Source organism: Drosophila sulfurigaster, chromosome 2R (genome assembly GCF_023558435.1).
Source record: "Drosophila sulfurigaster albostrigata strain 15112-1811.04 chromosome 2R, ASM2355843v2, whole genome shotgun sequence".
NCBI lineage: Eukaryota > Metazoa > Arthropoda > Insecta > Diptera > Drosophilidae > Drosophila > Drosophila sulfurigaster.
In genome coordinates this window covers 33,658,930-33,680,484 of record NC_084882.1, presented here as the reverse complement: position 1 = coordinate 33,680,484, position 21,555 = coordinate 33,658,930, and the positions used below count along the sequence as shown (strand labels likewise).

At 37.8% G+C, this 21,555-nt stretch overlaps 2 protein-coding genes and 3 non-coding genes across 5 annotated transcripts; 3 read left to right on the top strand and 2 right to left on the bottom strand.

Annotated features, from left to right (window-relative positions):
- The first annotated feature begins 7,185 nt into the window (after window positions 1-7,185).
- Trnaa-agc (transfer RNA alanine (anticodon AGC)) lies at window positions 7,186-7,258 on the top strand. Its single transcript has one exon. It is a non-coding gene; the product is annotated as a tRNA-Ala (tRNA).
- A 742-nt stretch (window positions 7,259-8,000) lies between these two features.
- Trnaa-agc (transfer RNA alanine (anticodon AGC)) lies at window positions 8,001-8,073 on the bottom strand. Its single transcript has one exon. It is a non-coding gene; the product is annotated as a tRNA-Ala (tRNA).
- Window positions 8,074-11,611: 3,538 nt separating this feature from the next.
- Window positions 11,612-20,117, top strand: LOC133838359 (uncharacterized). Its single transcript, XM_062269435.1, is given in 7 exon segments — window positions 11,612-11,674; window positions 11,731-13,092; window positions 13,095-14,702; window positions 14,761-14,880; window positions 18,938-19,195; window positions 19,281-19,472; window positions 19,537-20,117. Coding segments are annotated over 7 exon segments (3,666 nt in total). The 5' UTR covers window positions 11,612-11,626; the 3' UTR covers window positions 19,615-20,117.
- On the top strand, window positions 18,776-18,848 carry Trnaa-agc (transfer RNA alanine (anticodon AGC)). Its single transcript has one exon. It is a non-coding gene; the product is annotated as a tRNA-Ala (tRNA).
- LOC133838356 (transmembrane protein 192) lies at window positions 19,819-21,473 on the bottom strand. Its single transcript, XM_062269431.1, has 4 exons — window positions 21,190-21,473; window positions 20,872-21,004; window positions 20,229-20,505; window positions 19,819-20,172 (listed from the first exon to the last, which is right to left on the bottom strand). Exons 1-4 carry the CDS (start codon window positions 21,336-21,338, stop codon window positions 19,943-19,945), a joined length of 789 nt encoding a protein of 262 aa, XP_062125415.1. The 5' UTR covers window positions 21,339-21,473; the 3' UTR covers window positions 19,819-19,942.
- Window positions 21,474-21,555: the final 82 nt, after the last annotated feature.

The window sequence follows — 21,555 nt, the reverse complement described above, 5'->3', positions numbered from 1 at the left end:
AGATCGATACCAAAGTTTCAGGAAACATAAAGACTATAGTTATTACTGTATTGTATTGATCTGCATACAACATAACAAGTGCTCTCGAAAGCTAGCGGGTATATAAATATATTTTATGAATACATATAGCAAATTCCTGAAGAAATTGGCAATGAAAGTCAATTAGTCAGTTGCCAGCGAATGGCGAATGGCTGCAAGTATGTGTCAAATATTAAGTATACGTATGCGCACAATATTCAAATTTTGATTGATAAAATGATAAGATCCACAAAATAAAAGGGATACATATAAATATAAACAACAAATAATAGTGAAGATGTGGAGAATGTATAATATAATACTAGAATTCAATCTTGAATCCAATCCGATTTGTTTTGCGAACGCAGTCCCAACGTGTAACATCAATAGTTACCCACCACCCGCCCAACCGACACGAGGGGCGACAGCCGCTTGACGCACGGCACGTAGATCGCGTTAAAGCAAAGGTCCGGACCCTGGCCTCAGATTGAATGGATTTCATTGTATGTGACCGTCGCGTACGCGTTGTGCAAAAAAAAACGGACACCCATTTGAATGTTCCACGGATAATTTTGTTGGCAGGTTGAGGTTGACAAGCAGAACACATGCCCCGGATAGATCAGACTTGGGCCAATGTTTAGCTCTCGTTGGGAAGAACAGTTTTAATGATATTTAAACCGATCGCTAGCGTGATCATTTATAGATCGTTATACTTAATTTGTCGGGGGAATGTTTGATTGTTGGATTCGACACATTATTTTGTGCATTATTATCGATGATTGAACTTATAGCTATTATACCATTACTTGCCTACCTATGCATTGCTGTTTATTTTCTGTGACTGCTTAATTAGATAGTTTGATAAATTAACTTGATATTGATTACATCGTATCGTATATCGTTGGCTACTTAAGGGCCCTACTATTTGGTTACAATTATCATTATTTTATTTATATGGATTAATTTAATGGTTACTTTTCCGTTACGTTCATTTCAATTTGCTTTTTTTGCATTTTTCATACTTATTTGTGACTTTGGTTCTTTTGTGTGACGCCTTATAGCGACTGACGTTGCTCTTTACTCCATGAAAAACCACGCTTTTCTTCATTGTTGGCATCTTTACGTGATTCTACTTACAGTAGGCTCGCTGTGTGCGAACTGACGAGTGACACACACAACTAATTTGATGGCGGCCTTGAAGCCGTTTGATGATTGAAGTAGTTCGAGCTTTACCAGCTATTGAAGTTTAAAGTAGTCTGCGAAATGTGATAAAAAATGTTGCAAATAGTTATTATTATTTTATTATAATAAAGTATACAATTCAAATTGCAATGAGCTAGAGCTACTTAGGCCTTCAACTTATATTAAATGTAGGGTTATAATAAAGAACAAATATACAACAAAAAAAAAAGAGATATTCGTAGAAATAAATATAAATAGCGAATTGTAGTTAAGAAGTTTTCAGGAAAAACTTTTATATAAATGCTCCCCAACTTTAGTTCCTCAGAGTGCACAGATCATTACGTCTCACTAAGCTCTCTGTGGTTGAACTTATTCGGCTTTACGAAGTTGCAAACCGAAGTAAAGCCGAAGCTGGAGAACAGAGAGAGCGAGATTGTTATCTGCGCAGTAAGCGATTAAGACTCTGAAGATCTGTTGGCTCTTAATGCGCAGAATACCATGGTCATGATCTTTTCTTTTTGTATCAAATGTGTATACTTATTCCACAAACATTTCTGCTACCTCATTAAAAGATATCTAAAGTACAGTATACTTTTTCTTTATTCTGTCACTTATTGGTAATTTTTAAGAAGTCTGCTCTTCCTTAATTAAATAAGACTTATCAGAGATCAATCCTAATTAACTTAACAATCCCTTAATGAACCTTAGAACTACTTGTAGATGATAGGAATTTAATTTTACAACCCCATGCGCATGTGAATACATCCCCTAAACTCAGACGCACCTTTTTAAGCCGTTGGCTCGCGTTGAAATCCAAGAGTCTTGCCGCCCTTCTTTTTGGCAATGAACTCGATGTCGAATTTCCTTGCGATTTTCTTGCGTAGCACACAATTATAAACAGGACGAAACACAGTTAATGCAATTGTTGTTTGTTGCTTCTTCGTAGGAGACAAACACGAAACGCTTGGTAGTTGAAATTCAACTGAGCTCAAGCACATAGCCTAACTGACTTTTATAGGCAGGACAATCAAATGACATGCGCCGAAAATTTCGGTCTTGCATACTACATATGTATAGTACAGTGGGGCACAAGGAGCAGGAGGATCCTGCACACTGACTCTGACTCTTACTCCGACTTGAAACCATCTCCATGTCTTGCTTATTGTATTGTTGTATATGTAGTTTACAAACAAAAATGCCAACACTCACACCAGCAGCCAGCCTAGAAGTGTGCAACAGCCAACCAGGCAGCAGTTGCGCTTGCACTTTTCCCACTCTCCCGCGCTCTGACTTACGCTCTCTCTCTCTTTCGCTCTCGCTCTGACTTTGCAAGCAACCATTAATTGCACATTGCAGTTGTTGTTATTGCTTTGCTGCTGTTGCTGTTCTGCTGCTGCTGCTTCTGCTGCTTCTGCTGCTTCTCTTCATCTTGTTGTTGTTATTGTTTTTGCTATTTATGTTGTTTTGCTTGTATTTTATTTTATTTCCCAATGCGTTTCTTTTGCTCAATTTCTCATGCGCACTCGCTCTCACTTCCAGCGCTCGCTCCCTTGCTTGCTCTCTCGGCTCGTCCGTCTTTCGGCTGACGTCGTGTGTCGGCTTTCGTGTGAAGACGAAAGGCTTGCTGCTGACTGCACTGCTCCTTGGCGTATGGCGTTAGTCTCGCTCGGTCTTTACACCTCGCTCGTTCGTCGTGCGCTGCCCGCAACGGGCGGCGTGGGCGGTTGCTCCCCTCCTCCTCCCCCAATCCTTCTGCTGCGTTGTCGTTGCATCTTATTTAGTTACACATTGCTGTTGCCTCCCTCTTCCAGCCTGCCTGCCTGCCTGCTGCTGTTGTTGTATTTTGCATTGTTTTGTGCTGTGTTTTGTTTTGCCTTCCGCCTCCCCTCTCCTTCTGCTTTGGTGCAGCGGCCGCCTCTCGGGCCGTGACTTCGTGTTATATACAAGTCGTTATGATCCTCGGCTCGACGCTCGTTCGTTGTATATGAAATGGCTGTGTGTACGCAACTCTTGTTGTTGTTGTTCTTGTTCTTGTTATTGTGTTGTGTGTTATTGCACTTGTTGTTGTGTTGGCCATGTACATCGCAGCACTTGCTGTTGTTGCTGCAGCTGTTGCTATTGCTATTGCTATTGCTGTTGCTGTTTCTGTGTTACTCTCTAAACTACTCCCAACTACCAGAATCTTACCGTCGGTTAATGCCATTTGGCAGCACGACAGCAGCACAGAAAGTTCTCGTACCCAGTGCCAGTGTTGTGTAGTGCAGTGTTCTATATGTCTTCTATGTGTTGTTGTTTTCGGTCAACAACACCTGATTTTATGGTGCCATAAATAATACTTTCCAAACTGCAGTCTCTCATTATACGAATCAATTTGTTCTATAACAAGAATTTAACTATAATTACATATAAATGAGATACAAATGATAAACAATTAACAACAAAAGACAATATTATTATGTTAAAATCATAAGAAATAGTCACTTCATCACTTCAAATTCAGTGATGAATAAACAGAGATATAAATGCTTAGTAAAATAGACAACAATTAAAGCACAAATTCATAAAAATTACCAGTAAAATAAAAAAATTCAAAAATTAATGCAATTCAGAAATAATTTACAAATCAAACTAAAACTCAGAAATCGCAATAAATCAATCAAATTAAAAATGGCATATACAAAATTAATAAAATAATTAAAACCAATATATTTTAATCCACATTTTACTATAAAGGTTAAAGATCAAATACAATTCAAAATTACATTAAATAAATGTATCCATATACAAATAGACAAATACAAAAATACCAAATTAATTCTAAATAAATTGTAATTCCAATGCAAAAAAAAGTATATCAGAATTCAAAATAAAGTTCATAAAAATAAATGGTTAACAAAAATAAGGCGATACTCAACATAATATCCAAAAATTAAACGCCAAAAACAGCAATAAATCGAAAATAAACCTCAAAAAAGAGGAGAAAGAAACTAACTCCCTTCACTTAACCACGCACAAACTTCCGTTTCCGTTTTGTCAACCGCATAACTGTCACGCAACGTGTTGACAGGAAACACCAACACACAAAAAAACCATAGCCTATCACACAGGCTGATTTATATTTCACACACATACGCTCACACGCACACAACGACACAACTCTATAGGCCAATTCATAAACAATTAAGCATCGCTTGAAGTGGCAAAACGTGAGCTGTATTTGACATGGTCAACTGACTTATTGTGATTGAGTTAACTTATTGAACTTGATGTGTAATTAACTGAACTTTGGCAATCGAATTGTTTAAGTGCATTAATAGACTGACTTGGTTTTGAGTAACTGACGACTGGATTTAGTGTTTAGTAGATGGCAACCAAGTTGTCAATTAAGGCTGTTTGTGATTCATTTTATTGTTCATTTGCATTGAGTATCGAATGTCCATAGAAGAGCCTAAGGTTAAGCAAGAGTTTTTTCAATTGCACTATAAATCAAACAACAAGGTGAGCTTAAAATTATAATCTATTATTATAGAGACATCAATTTTAAAGAAATGTTCTTTGAAATCTTTTATTGAGTTGCATTTTAAAAAAGTATTTTTTTGTAATGCGTAGATTTTAAAATACTATATATTTCAATTTGAGATATTTGGTTATTATAGGTAAAATGAAAACATTTCTTAAAACGAATGAAATGGCTAAAAAATTTACGAAAATATTGAAAAATTATTTAAAAACTATCGAAAAATGAAAGTAATTAACTTCCAGTAATTTCTAATATTTTTTAATCCGTCTCAATCCCATTTCAATTTAAATTTCAAATATATTTATGACACATGCAGTTATGATGACTTCTCAGTCAATTTCATGAAATGACCAAATAAATTCCTTCCAATCTCGCGCTAAGATGATGATTTTTGGTGCCTTCAATTTGCTCAAAGTGCGCAATCTATGCAAGGACATCCCCTTGTCGATGGCGCTGAGCTTCTTTCTAATTAACGTAAACAAATTCGAAGTAGAAATAACAATAAATGTCTCTGGCAAATCCGCTTATGCGAGACACGCGCATCTGGCAATCGAAAAGTTTGGCATTTTCATTTTTCTTATTCTTAATTAAATCCAAAACACTTGCATAAACTTTTATTACGGCCACGAGAAAAGGCCAGCCAACTGTCTCCTTTCTTCTATCTGAAAAGTGAGAGATTTTTCATTTTTCATTATCGAGCATTATGAAAGCTTTACGCAAATAGCAAAAAAAAATAGAAGAAAAATGTGACAGTCAGGACCAACAGGAGTGTCCTCAATGGCCACGTATCTCATTCCATTTTTGCCGTTTCGAGTGCTAAATCATAAATATGCATCTAACGTTTATCTAACGTCTTTATAGCTCGTGCCTCTTTCTATCTCTATCTGATGTCCTGGTGTCCTGCTCCTTGACATTGTTTAAGAGTCTATCGCGCGAGCTCCTTGCGTTTGGCAAAAGTAGACTTAAAAGTAATTTTACGTCTGACTAAACATTAATGTGCTCAATATTTTATTGTTTGTTTGTTTCTTGGTTGTTTCGTGCACCAAACGGCAAACGACAAACGATACAAAAATGCCAAGCACTTGATTATGCGGGTAGCTTTGTTGTATTATTTTATCGAACTCACGATTTTTAAATGCCTCGCAGCGAGAAAGAAGATAAATAGATGGGATCAAAACTTTGGCTAAGTTGTTTAGCGTAGAGTTCTATTCGGTAAATAAATTTCGAGTCAGGTTGAAGAAAGGGAATTCAAATGTGGCTTCATTTAATCGTTAAAAATTGCAATTGCGAATTTAGAAGTTACGGATTCATAAGAACTTGAGCTATAATAGGAAATCATTAAGATAATAATAATAAGAAAAAGGCGAACGATTTATGCGTCAACTGAAGAGAACAGAGTGTTAATAATAAGAAAAGATGTGTCTATTATCATAATTTTAATAAACATATTTTCTGAATTGAACACATTTAGTAGACCGTTTTCCTCTTTTTTTAATATAAGGGTCTACAAAGATTTCTTCCAACTAGTTTTAAAATCAGCAATCTAATTGTATATAGTATTTTTTCCTCATTCTAAGGCTAAAATCTTATTCACTTAAAACTGTAAAACAATCACATCTACAAACTATTTTTATCCGCTAAATTTAGTGTTAACAAATGTTACAACATTTCTATATAATTTAAATATAGATCTGAGTTTCCAAACTTAGAACTTGTAAGTAAATATGTTGTATCATAGCTTTGCTTTAGCTTGAGTAAATTACAAAACATTTTGAGGAAAATAAAAATAAATCTCATGCAAGAGATGCCTAAAAGTATTTAAATATTGTTTGAAACTAGTTTTAATATCAGCAATCTAATTTAATAATAATAATAATAATATATAATTCTTTCCTCATTCTGAAACAGAAAACTAAGCGAATATCACAGCTGTCAAACAATCTCATTTAAAAACTATTTTTGTCCGCTAAATTTAACATTTTGAGGAAAATCAACAACATATCGCTCAGAAATGCCCAAAAATATTTGAATGATTCTTGATAATAATAATAATATATTATTCTTTCCTCATTCTGAAGCAGAAATCTAAGCGAATATCACAGCTGTCAAACAATCTCATTTCAAAACTATTTTTGTCTGCAAAATTCAGTTTACCAAAAGTACTAAAATTCTATATAATTTAAATATAGATCTGAGATTCCAAACTTAAAACTTATAAATAACAAAATATTACTATTTTGTTTTAGCAGTAAATTACAAAACAGTTTGAGGAAGGTGAAAATAAATCAACAACTTCTCTTACATGAATGCCCAAAAGTATTTGCTGATCGAAGACATTTGCATTAAAGCTACCACAAACTGTTTGCTGAGGCCAAAAGCTCTTTGCTGGCTTTTAGCTGTCGCTGCAGTTTGTTGGCAAGTTTAGCGGCAATTGTAGGTGGAAATTGTTTGGCTAAAAGACACATGGGGATGTAGCTCAGATGGTAGAGCGCTCGCTTAGCATGTGAGAGGTACGGGGATCGATGCCCCGCATCTCCAAAGATCCGGAATGGAATTTTTTTTTTGCCTGCCAATAGAAGATACAATTTGGAGAACAAATATGCAGACGTCTGCAATAAGATTGCGAGGATATAAGAAGGCGCGGCGCACTAATGAATATTCAAAGTTCGCTTTGTAACTGCCAAACGACTTGGGCTCAATGTATATATATATGTGTGTGTGTGTTGCCCCCATGTCGACAATCAAGTCGCGTAATTTGATTTGATGCCCCATTCCGATGGGCAAAAGAATCACACGGAAAACACATTGTCGCGCATAAATCAGCACAATATGCCAATGTTTGTTTACTTGCCAAGCCATCCTGGCACACACACACACACAAACAACTTTGCCAGCAATTAAACAGCAAGCAGGACACAACTCCCAGGTCCCAGGACAACGAAGCAGTCGAGTTGAGCCGCAGGCACACACAAACAGCAAACAGGAGTACACTCTGGGGTCTGTGTTGAGTTGAGTTGAGTGGGTTTGAGTATTGTAAATGATACATGATGTGCTATTTATGAGCAAAAGGCTTTTGTTTTAATTTTTGCCGTGCACAGGACAAAGTTTTTCGCCTCCCTGACGACTGCTAAGCTAGTTAAGCTACTGCCAACTCTCCCCCTTCTGCTCTTCTCTTTAGCTGCCAGCGAAATTTATGTGTTTTGCTATTTTTTAATTTTTGTTATGTCATATAGAGAAAAATAAAAAAAGAAAAAAAGCAAAAAGTTGGTTTCGTCCTTGTTGGAGATGCGGGGCATCGATCCCCGTACCTCTCACATGCTAAGCGAGCGCTCTACCATCTGAGCTACATCCCCAGGTGATTACTAACGGTAAAACTGGGCTATATCTGCGACACTTTGCCAACGAAACTCGCGGCCAAGTCCAAAAACAATTAATGACCATTCAATTGAAATGCATGTCTTGGCTTGGCCCACATTCGCCGCTTAAGCTTGGCCTCAACTGAACTGGTTTTTGCCTTAGAGCGAGGCGAGTTTTTATTTTGAAAGTAATTGTCGCACTTGGGAGTGGCCAGAAATGCGACAAGCTCTTATAGATACAATGTAACTGAATAGAGAATAGAGCCACTTATAAGCTGATTATACAGTAGACACTCGATAAGTGGAAACGGTGAAAATTGTCTTTGTGGTAATGCTAATTTCTGTTGTTGGTCAACATTTGTAATCAAAAAGTCCACTGTTTAAGTGATCTCTTTAAAAAAATACAATTGATTTATTTTACTTTAAGCAAGTAAATACAGCTAAACAATATTATATATACTTTTAAATAATTACAAATATAAAGATTTATTCCAATTACTTCAAAAACTTCAGTAAAAATTTCTACAAAATTCAGTTTGTACACTTTATAAAAAAGTAAACTTTTTGAAAAACTTATTCTATATATATATGAACATTTTATTTGAATATGCTTGATTATATGTATATAGCATTGCGACGGATTGTTTAATTTATTATATGGTTTTTATAACATATTATAAATAAACTAAACAATCCGCCAAAATTCTATATACTATATAAAACATATTAAAATTGTACTCGAATTACTTTCAAAACTTTTTATCTTATTTCTGGATGCTTCAAATTCAAATTACAAAATATTATATTTTGTGAGTTTATACTGTATTTTAATTTACTAAGACTGATTTCATAATGCTTTCTCATTTCTGGAAGCTTCAAATTTCAAAGTATTCTATTTTGTGCGTTTCTACTGTACTTTTGATTTATTTAAACAGATTTCATAGCGCTGATTAGATAAATATAAATAGACACAAAGTTTGCTGGCTCTTTAAAATACTTTGGAATAATTATTCTGACAATGTGATTTAGCCAAGCATTTATCATCATTAAGAATTAACCTTAATTCGTAATAAAGAAATTTGCTTGTAATATTTTCATAGTTAACAACAAATTTTGTATTTTTCTTAAAATCTTATATTTATTTTGACAATGTGTTAACTATTTGCATGTAATATTTTCATAGTTTACAACAAATTTTGTATTTTTCTTAAAGTCTTATTAAATATTTATTTTGACAATGTGAGTTACCGTAGCATTTGTTTCAATAAAGAATTAGGGATAAGACAGAATCTACAGAAATAATCGAGTATGAAAAGTAATACCTTCTTCAAGTATTTCTTTATATAGAATTTCTTGCATTTTAACAAATTCTGTTGTCTTTCAAGAACCACAATTAAACGACAATTGCTCTTGAAACAACGCGTTGTTTGTTTATTGTGCAAAATACTCACACTTCTCTAAAATTGAGTTGAGTATCTTGTTCGTTATGTGTGTGTTTTGGGATTTAATTAAAACCAAACAAACGAATGAACAAAACACGCCTGTCAACGAGTCAACCAAATGCGTTGGAGAAAAGTTGAAAATTACCTCAAGCTGTTGCACATCAGGAGAACTCGAGAGGAATCCCAGACCATTAATTGTTGTTTATCAGAGAGAGAGATTCAGAATTTTAAGAGTGAGTAGAGAGAAGAATGGGGAAAACATTGTGAAAACATGTGGGGAAGCGTGTCTCCGCTTAAAAAGACATTTCGAGCACAACAATTAGTTTGTCTCATATCAAAAAGGGGTTAAGGAGAGGGGGAGGAGGAAGGAGAGTTGCTGCAAGTTAAACGTTTTCATATTTATGAGCATCGTAAAACTCAATGATATACAAAATTAATGACAAAGGCACGAGTGGCAATTTTGCTTACTTTCTTGACTTGACTTTGCTTGCCACCCAGGCGAATCGTAAAAGAAATGTTACCTCAAAACTTTTACCTGCCTGCCTGGCTTGGTGGCAGGAGAATAACTTGCCTCTGCCGCAGTCATCCAAGCGTCTTGTAATTTTAATTTCTAGACAGTCTGTGTGCGACTTTTGGTTGCGCTGTCTCGCAAATATTTGTGCTCACTCTTCTCTCAAGCATCACGTACTTTTTTGCTGGTTCTAACTTTCGTCTCTTCTCGTTCTGTTTTTTTAATTGACTTGCCACGCCCCATCTGACTGAGGCTTCATTAGTTCAGAGGTGCCCAAGTATTTGCCTCCTGCTCATTAGAGCACTTGTCACATACGCCCCGTGTGACATTTGACTTTTGTCCCGTTTCCGGCAGCTTTTTCTTTTTTTGCTGCGCCTCTTCTTTTTATTTTTTTGTATACTTTTTTTTTTGTTGTGCAACACTTGGGCATCCTTTTTCACTCATCACTGCATAAATTTTCTTAAGTTTTTTCCTTCCGCTATGCGTTATGCATATTAATTTTTATGTTTTGGGTTCAAGTTGCCTTGATTTGCCCAGCCAAGAAAAGAAGGTAGCAATCGTGTTGATACAACTTGTGATGCGGGTTTTTGGGTTTATTTTGAGGCACAGAACTGAGAGAGAGAGTCAGCAAATCTTTCAACGTTTGTTAGTAAAACATTTTAGCTGATAACGCAAAGTTTTGCTGTTGAAAAATATGTGAGAAATAATTCCACAACAAATATTGTATTCAATTTGATTGCTTTTATTTATTATTGACTGAACAAACCTTAGAAATATCATTAAAAACTAGTTGATTTTTTCTAGTGAAATAATTTGCTGAACTTTAAATTAAAATGAAACATATTTTTTAGTATATTTTTGGGTTTGTAGTATTTTATTTAACAAACGTTAGAAAACTACTTGAATTTTTTTAGAGAAATAATTTGCTAAAATTTAAATTAAAAAAAAAATATGTTTTAGTATATTCCTAGGTTTGTAGTATTTTATTCTTTAGATGATCTATAGAATAAAAGCCATATAGTAATTCCTTAATATATCTTAAATTTAAATCTATGAAAATCACAGCTAATATTAATTGGTTATTGTCAAACATTTAACAACATATTAGAAATTAATATAAAATTATTTCTGACTTATTTTCTGATTTAAAATCTGTCAAAATCCTAGAAAGAAAACACTCAAGGTGAAGCGTACAGAACACATTGTTAAGCTGCTTGAGTGTTGCAACATTTTACAATTTTTAATTAGTTTAAGTTACAAATTACATGAACAAAAGACGGCAGCAAGAACAACACAAGATTTGTGGTCGTATATTTTAGCATTTCTTAACGAGATTTGCGAGAGAAAACCAAATAAAAGAAGGAGCGAGGTGAAGCGGACATGCCAGAAAGTAGAAAAAAGGAATTCGCACCTTTGCATACACAAATAGGGAGGTTAAAGAAAGTCAAGAGAGAGGAGCAGACGCCTGTGGTTATAAATTTTAAATCTGTTAAATTAATGCCGCAGCTTTCTTACGTGCCAGAAAGTTGACTCGCAAACTTGAGACGTTGCTTGATTACATTAATTATTCCTTTATTGTTTGTGCAACTTGATTCGAATGTTCTTTTCTTTCTTCTTCTCTTGCAGGGGTTTTTTCAATAATAATGTAAGTATTAATAAGCATAGATTTCAAACACTTTTCATTTGATTTGTTGTATGCAGTGGAACTATAACCCAAATCCGCAATATAACACTCGATATTCACAACGCTATTTTGGGAAACCCAACTGGCAACGCAATAACAGTCGGAACAATTCGGATTCTTACAATTCCAATGACAGACACAACTATCGAAATAAGAATTATTACGGAAAACGCGAGAGTCCCAAAAGAACTGATTATCATAGACATTTAAGAGAAAGGCATTTCAAGTTGCAAGCAACTGAAGAAGAAGCAACAGAAGAACAACAACTAGAAGAAAACGAATTGCCACAAACTAAACCAGTGAATAAGGAAAATAATAAAAAAGAAAACAAGATTAATAAGTGTCGAGTAAGACTCAGAAGAAGCGAAGTACGATCATCTAAAGAAGAACAACCAGCAAACTGTAAAGAAAACCAGCAAGCAGAAGAAAGCAATCAACAAAAGAGTCAAGACGAACAAAAGAGTACAAAACCGGAAGCAGACAACAAGCGAAAGAGGATCAATAAGAGACGTTTAAGCTTTAAGGATAAAGATAAGGAAGACAACGAGAAACCAGACGAGCCGCAGGCAAATAAAGTGCAACAGAATAGTCAAGAGGAAAGCTCACAAAAAGAGATCAGCAAGAGGAAAGTATTACTCAACACTCCCTATCCAATCAAAATATTGCAAGCAGCAGCCAAAGAGCAGTCGACAGCAGTTGAGTTAGTTGGGGAACCAAAAACTTCTTCCTTGATACAAGTGCGACCCTTAAACGAGCTGCTCAGTGCAGAAATATTCAGCGAGCAGCTGCATAGCGATATTACGCATACGCCCCCCGTTGCAAGTGAGACAACAACAACAAGAACTCCGCCTGCCATTCAGGCGCGTCGTCAAACTGTGTGTCACAATGGCGGGGACAGCATTAACGATCGTCTGGCCAACATGGACAAGGCAGCACTCAAGTACATAATCAACAACAGCGACACGATCTACAACGAGCATCTCAAGTCGCAGGCGCGTCGTCGACAACGCGATTGCTTACGCAGGCAGCTTAAGGATATTGAGATCGAGCCGCCGAAGGAGACGCTGCAAACCGAGCTGGTCGAGGACGATATTGTGGATGCACTGGATTTGCCACAACTGTTGCTGCAGCAGATTGAAGATTGCCTGAATTTCAACAGCGGAGAAACGCAAACGCAGAAGGAATCCACAGAGACAGTGGAGAAACCAAACGATATCGAGGTGAAGACTGAAGACCAACTGGAGGAAGAAAACGATATCGAGGTGAAGACTGAAGACCAACTGGAGGAAGAAATGGATTTGATGACACGCTTGGAGTTGGCCAAAAAATTCAAGGCCATGACTGCGAAGAAGTCAAGCAAAACACCAAAGAAGGAAAGTCCCACAAAACGCAAAGCGAGTCAAAGGAACCTGAAAAACTGACAGCCAAAAAACAAATCTCTGGCGCTTGCATTGTGCTCAGTTCGTCCTCCGAAGATGAGCAGGAAGAAGAGCTGGAAGAGACAAAGCCAACAGCCACTGACGATGATAGAGAAGCAGAGCAAGTCGACTCCAACGAAGCTGATTTGCAACGCGACGCAGCTGAAGTTATCGCTAGCTTTGAGCAGCACATGCTGCCGCAGTTGAAAGGATCGCTGGCCAATTGCTATCGCAGCAATCGCAGCGCGAATGTGCAGAGCAAACTGCACTTTATCTCCTGTATGGTGACCAGTCAACAGCATAATCCCAACAAGTTTAGCAAGCGTGTTGTGGCTGAAATACAACAGAATCTTCGACAGTCGAACAATCGCATGGCCATCGATTTTCTTGCCAAGGAAATCGAGAATCTGCTGAAGCTGCAACCGACTAATGAGTCCACAAATGAGCTTAACTCGCAGCAGCAGCCGGCACATCAAAGCAACGTCGAGTCAGCGGAATCAGAGCGCGCTTCATTGCCGCCAACGCCACCCCGCAATGCCACACCGCCGAGTCATGTGGCAAGTGCCACCACACAGCCGTTGCAAGCAGCCGCACCGTTGCTGGGCATGTCCTTTCTGCAACTGGATGCCGCCTTGCCGCGTCTCTCGCCGGGACTTTATCCGCTGCCGCTGGAGAACAAACAGCTGCCAATTGGCGACTCTGTGATGCAGAATCTGCTGGAGATTGATCGCCGGCTGTTGGAGTATCAGAATCGTCGTGGCTTCCTCGAGGAGATGATACTCAAGTTTCAAAAGGAAAAGAGCGATCTGGAGATGGTCAGTTTGGAGCTGATGAATCGCAAGTATTTGCTGCTCAATACAATAATCACAAGAAATCAGGCAGCTGCCACACCGCCGCCTGGCGTTACGCCTGTGAATTCGCCTCCGCCCATGGTTGCCACAACAGAGCGTGCCACATCGCCGATGCCAGTGAAAAAGCGTTCGCGACGCACAATTATAGTGCGGCATGTGAAGATGTTGCGCAAACATGGCAGTCGAGTGCGTGGCAAGCCACGCAAAAAGGACAAAATCGAGCAGAAATCACAGCCGAAAACTGCAGAGCAGTCTTCAGAGGATTCGCAGCAAATCAAATTGGAGTCAGAGCCTGTTGCAACTGCCGCTCCAAAGCGAGCTTCAATTGATGCACCAGAAGTTGTGCCTGCCAAACGCAACTGTCAACAACCACTGGCTGTTATACCACCGTTACCACCTCCGCTACCTACCTTTTCAGATCCCATCGACAACTCAACCGATGAGTTGCCATTGAAATCCATGCCAGAGAATAGCAACTTTATACCCAGCGGTCGCTTGTTCAGCATCAAGAGTCCCATCTCACAGATTGTGGTTCACAAGATGCGCATCTTTGCCGCCTCAGAGAGCGGTGATCTCTATGTCTTCAACGCAGAAAATCACAAGCTGGAGCAGCACATCGTCAAGCACAGCGATGCCATCACCAACATGTTTTTCTGCGAGAAGGAATCCTGTTTGTATACCACATCACTGGATGGCTTCTTTAAAAAGTCATCGCTGGGGGTAAAGCATATAATTCTCTCATATTTTGTGCTCTGTCTTACATTGCATTTATGTTCAGAATCTGGAAAGTATGCTGCACACGGGTTATCTGAAGGAGCCGCTGCAATCTATTGATATCAATTGGGGCATTGCATATATTGGCAGCCGTTGGGGCAACATTTACACCTACAACGTTGCGGTAAGTCGAAAATGAAAATATATTTATTTATTTATTTCGAAATTCCAAAGAATTGCAAATAGTGAATCCTAAAACTACTCCAACCTTAACAATAATAAGATTAGAGTAGTTTTAAAACTTAATTAAGTAAATGTTTTAAATAAAAGCGTTTCTTAAGAGTGCTGAAATATATTAGTATGACTCTTATATGTCATATTTATGAAAAAAAGCCATTAGGAAAAGGATAACAAAGGAATGTCTTTTCTATAGGTATTTATCTCTCTGTCGTTCTGTCTGTCCGCATCAACAAATCGCTTTAGTTCATAGACTATTAACTCTAGACATACCAAATTCGCTGACGATACGCACTAAGATTAAATATATTAGTAGGGATATGAGTCGTGATAGGATTTAAAGAAAAATTAATCAATTTAAAGTTTTATCTCTATCTTAAAATTTGTTATTGTCAAACTATGCTAAATTTGGCATATTTTTTAAACAATAAATATAAAGATAACAATAGAACATCTTCCACATATTCAGATGCATAGACAAAGCTATAAATTTCTAATTTCGTCAATTCCTCAACCATTTCGATTCGTACAAATGTGTTGCATACCACAAGGCGCACTGATCAAACTTCGTAAGGGATTTGGAGTTATTTCGTAGCTGGCTTCACATTTAATGAATGTGCGGCTCATTAAATATTTAGCTGTCAAATAAACACTCGAAAATATTCAATTAAAAAGTGAATAAGTGTCGCACACACACACACTCACACGCATACACACAACTATCTCGCGTCCACACCTTGCCCCAGAAGAAGTGGCAAGAATGAAAAACAACGAATTGGCATTAAGCAGCCATCGAATGAACCCAATGTCTAGACAATGGAAATCAAATCGAATTTATTTTTGTTCGTTTTTTTTTTTTTTTGGCATACGCAAATTGGGAATCGCGAAGCGGAGGGAGAGTGAGATAGAGAAGAAGCGAGAGAAAGGGAAGGGAGATGCAAAGCTGGCACTTCATTACGATTTCATGTTGAGGGCGATGGCGATAAGTCTTAATTTTTTGGCAGCATTCGATTTATGGCTGCGACGTGCGGATAATTCACGGCTGCTGCCGCCTAAAATTATGCTACACAAAATCGAAATACAACGAGGCAACTGTACTTGCAGCTGCCTCTAGTTATTTACTAAATATTTAGCTATAGCCCCGCCCCAACTATACAGCACAGTGCTATAGACCCGACCCAAGTAGGTGCCACACACATACACAGACATACACATATTTATATACTGGTTGCATGAGAAGGCGTTGCTTGTTGCAGTTTGCTTTGCTGCTATTGCTTGATATTTTGCTTTGTCGCTGTTTTGTCTTTTATTTTGTGTGTGTGTGTTTGGCTTTGCTGCACGTTGTTTGGCCAAAAAACTAATACATAGCCGTTATATAGCGCCTGGTCTGGGGGTTAGTTGCAACAAACAACAGCAAACTGCAGCGCATGCAGCAACAGCAGCACATAGAGCACCTCACTACCTCTCTCTCTCTCTCTCTCTTATACGCTTACTGGCTGCCGGCTGTTGCCATCTCACTCCCATCTCACTCGGGCACGCTCTATTGTTGTTTATTTAAGTTTTTATGTGTTCATGTTTAGTTTACTCTATATTTTGCTGACTCACACTTGCACTCGTTGCTCGCATTGCGCTGCGCTGCATTCACACACAGCAGCAACCCATCATCATCATCGTCGTTGCTCTCTCGTTTTCGCATTCGCTCTCCCACACTACTCTCTTTGTGCTTACACGAAGTCGTTCGTTGCGCTCTTCGTTTCGCACTCTCTTAACTTTGCGCATGTCTTTCGCTGCTGCTGCTGCACTTTGCTTGTGGCTTAGCTTTTGCTTTTGCTTTTGCTTTTGCTTCGCTCGGCTCTGGCATCGGCAATTTGGCAGCAGCAAATAAAATGTTTATATGCTATTTACTCAAAACAATTTTAAATAAAATACAAACTATATATACTCACACTTTTACTCGCTCACTCACACTCCAGCCCTCGTTCTCATTCTCACTCCCTCACTGCTCAGTTATCGTTTGCTCTGTCGCTCGAACCTTCCAAGGCGCTGCAATTGGAATGTTTCTTCGTGCTTGTTGTTGTTGTTATTGCCTTTGCTGTTGTTGTGGGTGGCTGGTTGGCTCCTGTTTTGTTGTGTTGTGTCTCTGGAATATGACGCCGCCTGTCTGTGTGTGTGTGTGAGCTGTTCTCCCATTGGCTGAGCCTGACGAATCGGGTTGGTTATTTGCCGGTCCCGACATCGTTGTTGTTGCTGTTGTTGTTATTGCTATTGCTGTTGCTGTTGCTATTGCTATTGCTGTGTTGTTACACCAGCATCCGACGCAGCAGCAAATTGCATGCGCCCTTGTGGGTGTGGCAGGCAGGCAGGAAGGCAGGCGACGCACACTTGCAACCACTAAATAAACAAAGCAACGCCAGCAACATTTTAGCTACCATCTCGTATTTATTTTATTTCTTTTTCTTTCCTTTTTTTCACCTTCCCATGCACATTGCACATTGCTGCGACGCCATCTTGTAAAATGACTCGACTATATGTATTTTGCACCAATACTAGTGCATGCATGTAAATTGCAGTTGCCCATGCTCTGTCTCGCTCTTTTTTAATATTGTTGATTTTATAGTCATTTCATGTGCTCTATGTTTGATTAGAGTTGCATGACCAAGGGAGGAGAGGCAGTTCTATTAATCACAAGGCTAGCTGCATCTGCACTTTCCCTCCCTCCTCTCCTCTCCTCGTTTCAATTTTGGGTCTGCAATTTTCTAGTGTTTTCCCAAAGGGTGTGGCTAGTTATTCTTTATTTAGTCCTAATGGCTTTTTATACATTTTCCGAAACTATCGAGTGTTTATTTAAAGCTTTGCCCGCACAATTCTCAACTTACTGAAATAATAATAATAATAATGTGAAATACATTTATCAATTTCTCAGAATTAATTGAATTGCTTTTGTTCAAGAATTTGTAATTGTTTTGGCTGCATGCCCATAGAAAAGGTTGTTTTGTTGTATGATAACTTATCTATTGATTGATAAACAATGCCGAAAAAGTAGGCTGAAAGATTGTTTGATTCGAATATCATAGAAGAACTGTTTTCCAATAGGAAAAAAACTACGTTCTCATTAATAAAGAAATATCATATTTCTTGGTTGAGTAAAAAGTTGTAAAATTCTGAATATGTATATAAAAAAAAAGTCTCATTCATAAACGAATATTATGCTTTACAGTAGAATTTAGATAATCATATATGAGAATTTAGATACTATATAATAATAGATAATAGATATCATCTATTACACAAAATGAGAACTTTTTAATACATTCATTTCTGATAAGAAAATCTTCACATACAAAGCACGTAATTTGACACCTTGTACAAGTTTTTATTTTCTAAAAAGACAAAAGTTCCTATGTTAAATAGGGTTGAATCACATTAAAATATTCTTCAATTTTAATAGAACTTTAGGCCATGAATCCCTTTCAGTATATTTCATAAGGTTATTTTATAAAGTTCCTCCCGAAATCTTGAAATAAGTATTGGCATAACATACAATTGTCTAATCTAAATATTTAGTTGATAAGAAAGCACTGCAAACAAATAATCAGTCTACATATCTATATAATATATAAATAAATAGTTTATACCAACGAAATCTATTTTTAATTGTGTGTAAAACTGAGTGCTATGCAATGAAATGGTTTCGATTTTTCATGACGTTGCACATTCGACATTACAATAAGCCCAAATTACGAATGCAAAGCACATGTGGTCAACTACAGAAAGGTAAATACGGATTTCTTACGATAGTTATCGGTGTTTAAGAGGGCCAATAAATGCAGGCAAATCACAACGGGGATGTAGCTCAGATGGTAGAGCGCTCGCTTAGCATGTGAGAGGTACGGGGATCGATGCCCCGCATCTCCAAGTTGAAAGGATCTTTGAGATCTCAATTTTTTTTTAATTTTTTCTAATACTTGCGCTTATTTATTTTTAAATTTTTATTTTATTTGCAGGCCAACAAGTTGATGGACGTGCCGCTGTTGTTCACGGGACAGTCGATAATTGCCATCAGAGCCATCAAGGAGGGAGCACGTCAAATCATCATGTTTGGCTGCAAGGGAAACACTGTGTTTCTTCACGATGCAGCCTCTGGACTGCTTTTGCGTCGTCTAAGCATACCGGAAGGTCTAAATGTGTATAGCTTAATTCTGAGCGATGGACATGTGTTTTGTGGCACACAGAAAAATGAAGTGTTCAAATTCGACTTTGCCGTGAGTGTATTTGTTGGTGAATCAGTTGCTGATTCATTGCAATTTAAAGTCAAATTTATAATAATGTATTTTGTGTGCTTTACAGACCGGCAACATATGCAATATTTCCAACTGTGGCAACGGCGCCGTTTCAATGGCAGCGTATGGCGAACGATTTCTGCTGGTTGGCTGCTATGATGGTTTTATCTATGTGCTCGACAAGGAGACGGGACTGCGTTTGGGTCGCTTCAAGGGCTGCGGACGTTTGGTGCTGGCTTTGGCCGTCGCTGGCGATAAGGTAAAGTTTCAAATAAACATTCGCATAACATTTAAATTTGATTCAATTCCAATTTGATTTGCAGGTCATTTGTTCGTCTAAGGATAACTCTTTAGAAATATTGGAAATACCAGCGGAAATATTGAATCCACAAAGCAAATAAACAGCATTTGTTTTCTTTTAGTTGTAAAGTTTCATGCAACAGTTGACTTGGTTAATAAGTCTTTTTTAATACGCGCCAATCAAAACCACATCCGTCATCTTTCGTGACAATTTCTTAGTTTAAAACTAAGAAATTTGTGTCAGCGACAATTACATTTGTTTTTTGAAGAATATTTCTTCGTCGAGAACAATAAAATAAAATTGATAAAATGAAAATTAAGTTTAATTTAAAAAAAGAGCAAATGTCGTTTTTGATTTCTTTTGTTTCTGTTTTGTATACTGTAGAATTACGTATTGTTTGTCCAATTGTTTAGCCAATTTGTCTTATTTTAAGGAATTTGCGGCACACGCAACGGACGCACATTCGTCTGCATCTGGTGCAGCTTCTGGTTGATCTTATATGTGTGATCCTTCAGATAACTGATCAGATCCGCTTGCCTCTCGAGCAGCTCAGCAGTGTCGCCTCCCGGCTGCATGAGACCCAAAGAGCCGCTGGCACGATCTGCGCCACGCAAAACATCTGGCGCCAGCTTTGCCTTATTGAACTTCAATACCTTATCTAGGGGGAGAAAAAGGATGTAAAACTGTTTATAATAGTAACTGGATTGTGCTCACTTATATAGCAGCCATGGGTGGCGGCGAGCAGAAGATTCTCGGCCACATTGAAGGTGGTAATGTAACTGATGGGCGACAGCCAGCCCTCGGCGCAATGCTTCTCGAAGTCATTGCCGTAATAGTGATGGATGAGGGCCTGGACTCCGAGCAGCATCGAGTTCCACAGCGACACAATTTGCAATGGCACACCCTTCTGCATGCTCGTCTCTCGATGGAAGTCGTGATATCCATTCATGCGGAGATTATCGTGCTGTTTCTTCACAAAGTGATCAAAGAGCTGTTCAAAAAGATACAAAATAATGATTATTTTAGGGTACGTTTCTATATAAGACTTAAAATAGATTAAAGTAATAAATTAATTTAATAAATTTCATTAACAAAATATTTCCAGCAACAAAATGTAAATCATAAATACAGAATCATCTTTAAGTTATGGTTATTTATAGTCTTTTTTAATTTAAATTGAATGATTAAATTGTTGAATAACAACATTAAAATCAAAATATTGCCATGTAATTTGTATACGACAACTCTCAATGATAAAGATACGGTCTATGGATTGAGATAGGTCGCGTTCAATGGCAATCGGGTAAACGGGAAACGGTAATCAGACAAACGGGTAAACTCTACAGGAGATACTCACGAAAGTGATCACCCAGAAGGTGGCGCGCAAGTAGAGCATTATAAAGTAGGCATCGCAGCGTCGATCCTCTGGGAACAGGGTCGCCAGGCCAATGCCCACACACGAAATGATCGTCGAGATAAGCAAATGTATACTAAAAATGTTAAATAAAAAAAGTAAAGTACATTCATTGTACCAGTGGTGTGTGTGTTAATTGCGTTGTGCTTCGCTACGCTGCTGGTATCAGCAACAAGCCAGCCAGCAATAGCATCACTCTTTCACACTCTGTGATTCATAGCTGCCGGCTATGTGATGGTATGTGTGAGAATGCGTACATACCTAAATGCAGGCACGGTTTTCAGCTTATATGCGCCATTGTCGTTAGAGAACAGCACGGGATCAAGCAGCTCGTCAGTGTCGCGATTCTGTTGCCCTTGGCTTCCACTGCTGGTTGGTATAGCTGCGCCAGCTGCTGCATCGGAATCCATGTTGTTGCGTTGTTCGTTGAGCTTCAAATGGACTGCACCTAAACAGCAAAATAAATGGGCTTTGTTTGTTGTTTGTTTTTTATTATTGTCGGTGCGCCCGCAGCGTCAGCGTGACCGTCACGTAAATTTGAAAGCAATACTAGTTTACGACGTAAAATATACCGCAATATACCATACACTGTGATATACCTGTGCGCAGCGCTGCCAGATAACAGCA

Excerpts from the sequence above, each read along its gene's own strand:
- LOC133838356 (XM_062269431.1), bottom strand. The coding sequence starts at position 21,338 with ATGGATTCCGATGCAGCAGCTGGCGCAGCTATACCAACCAGCAGTGGA. Across the intron at positions 21,005-21,189 it reads AAAACCGTGCCTGCATTTAG|TATACATTTGCTTATCTCGA; the intron begins GTATGTACGCAT and ends TAACATTTTTAG. Across the intron at positions 20,173-20,228 it reads CACCCATGGCTGCTATATAA|ATAAGGTATTGAAGTTCAAT; the intron begins GTGAGCACAATC and ends TTCTCCCCCTAG.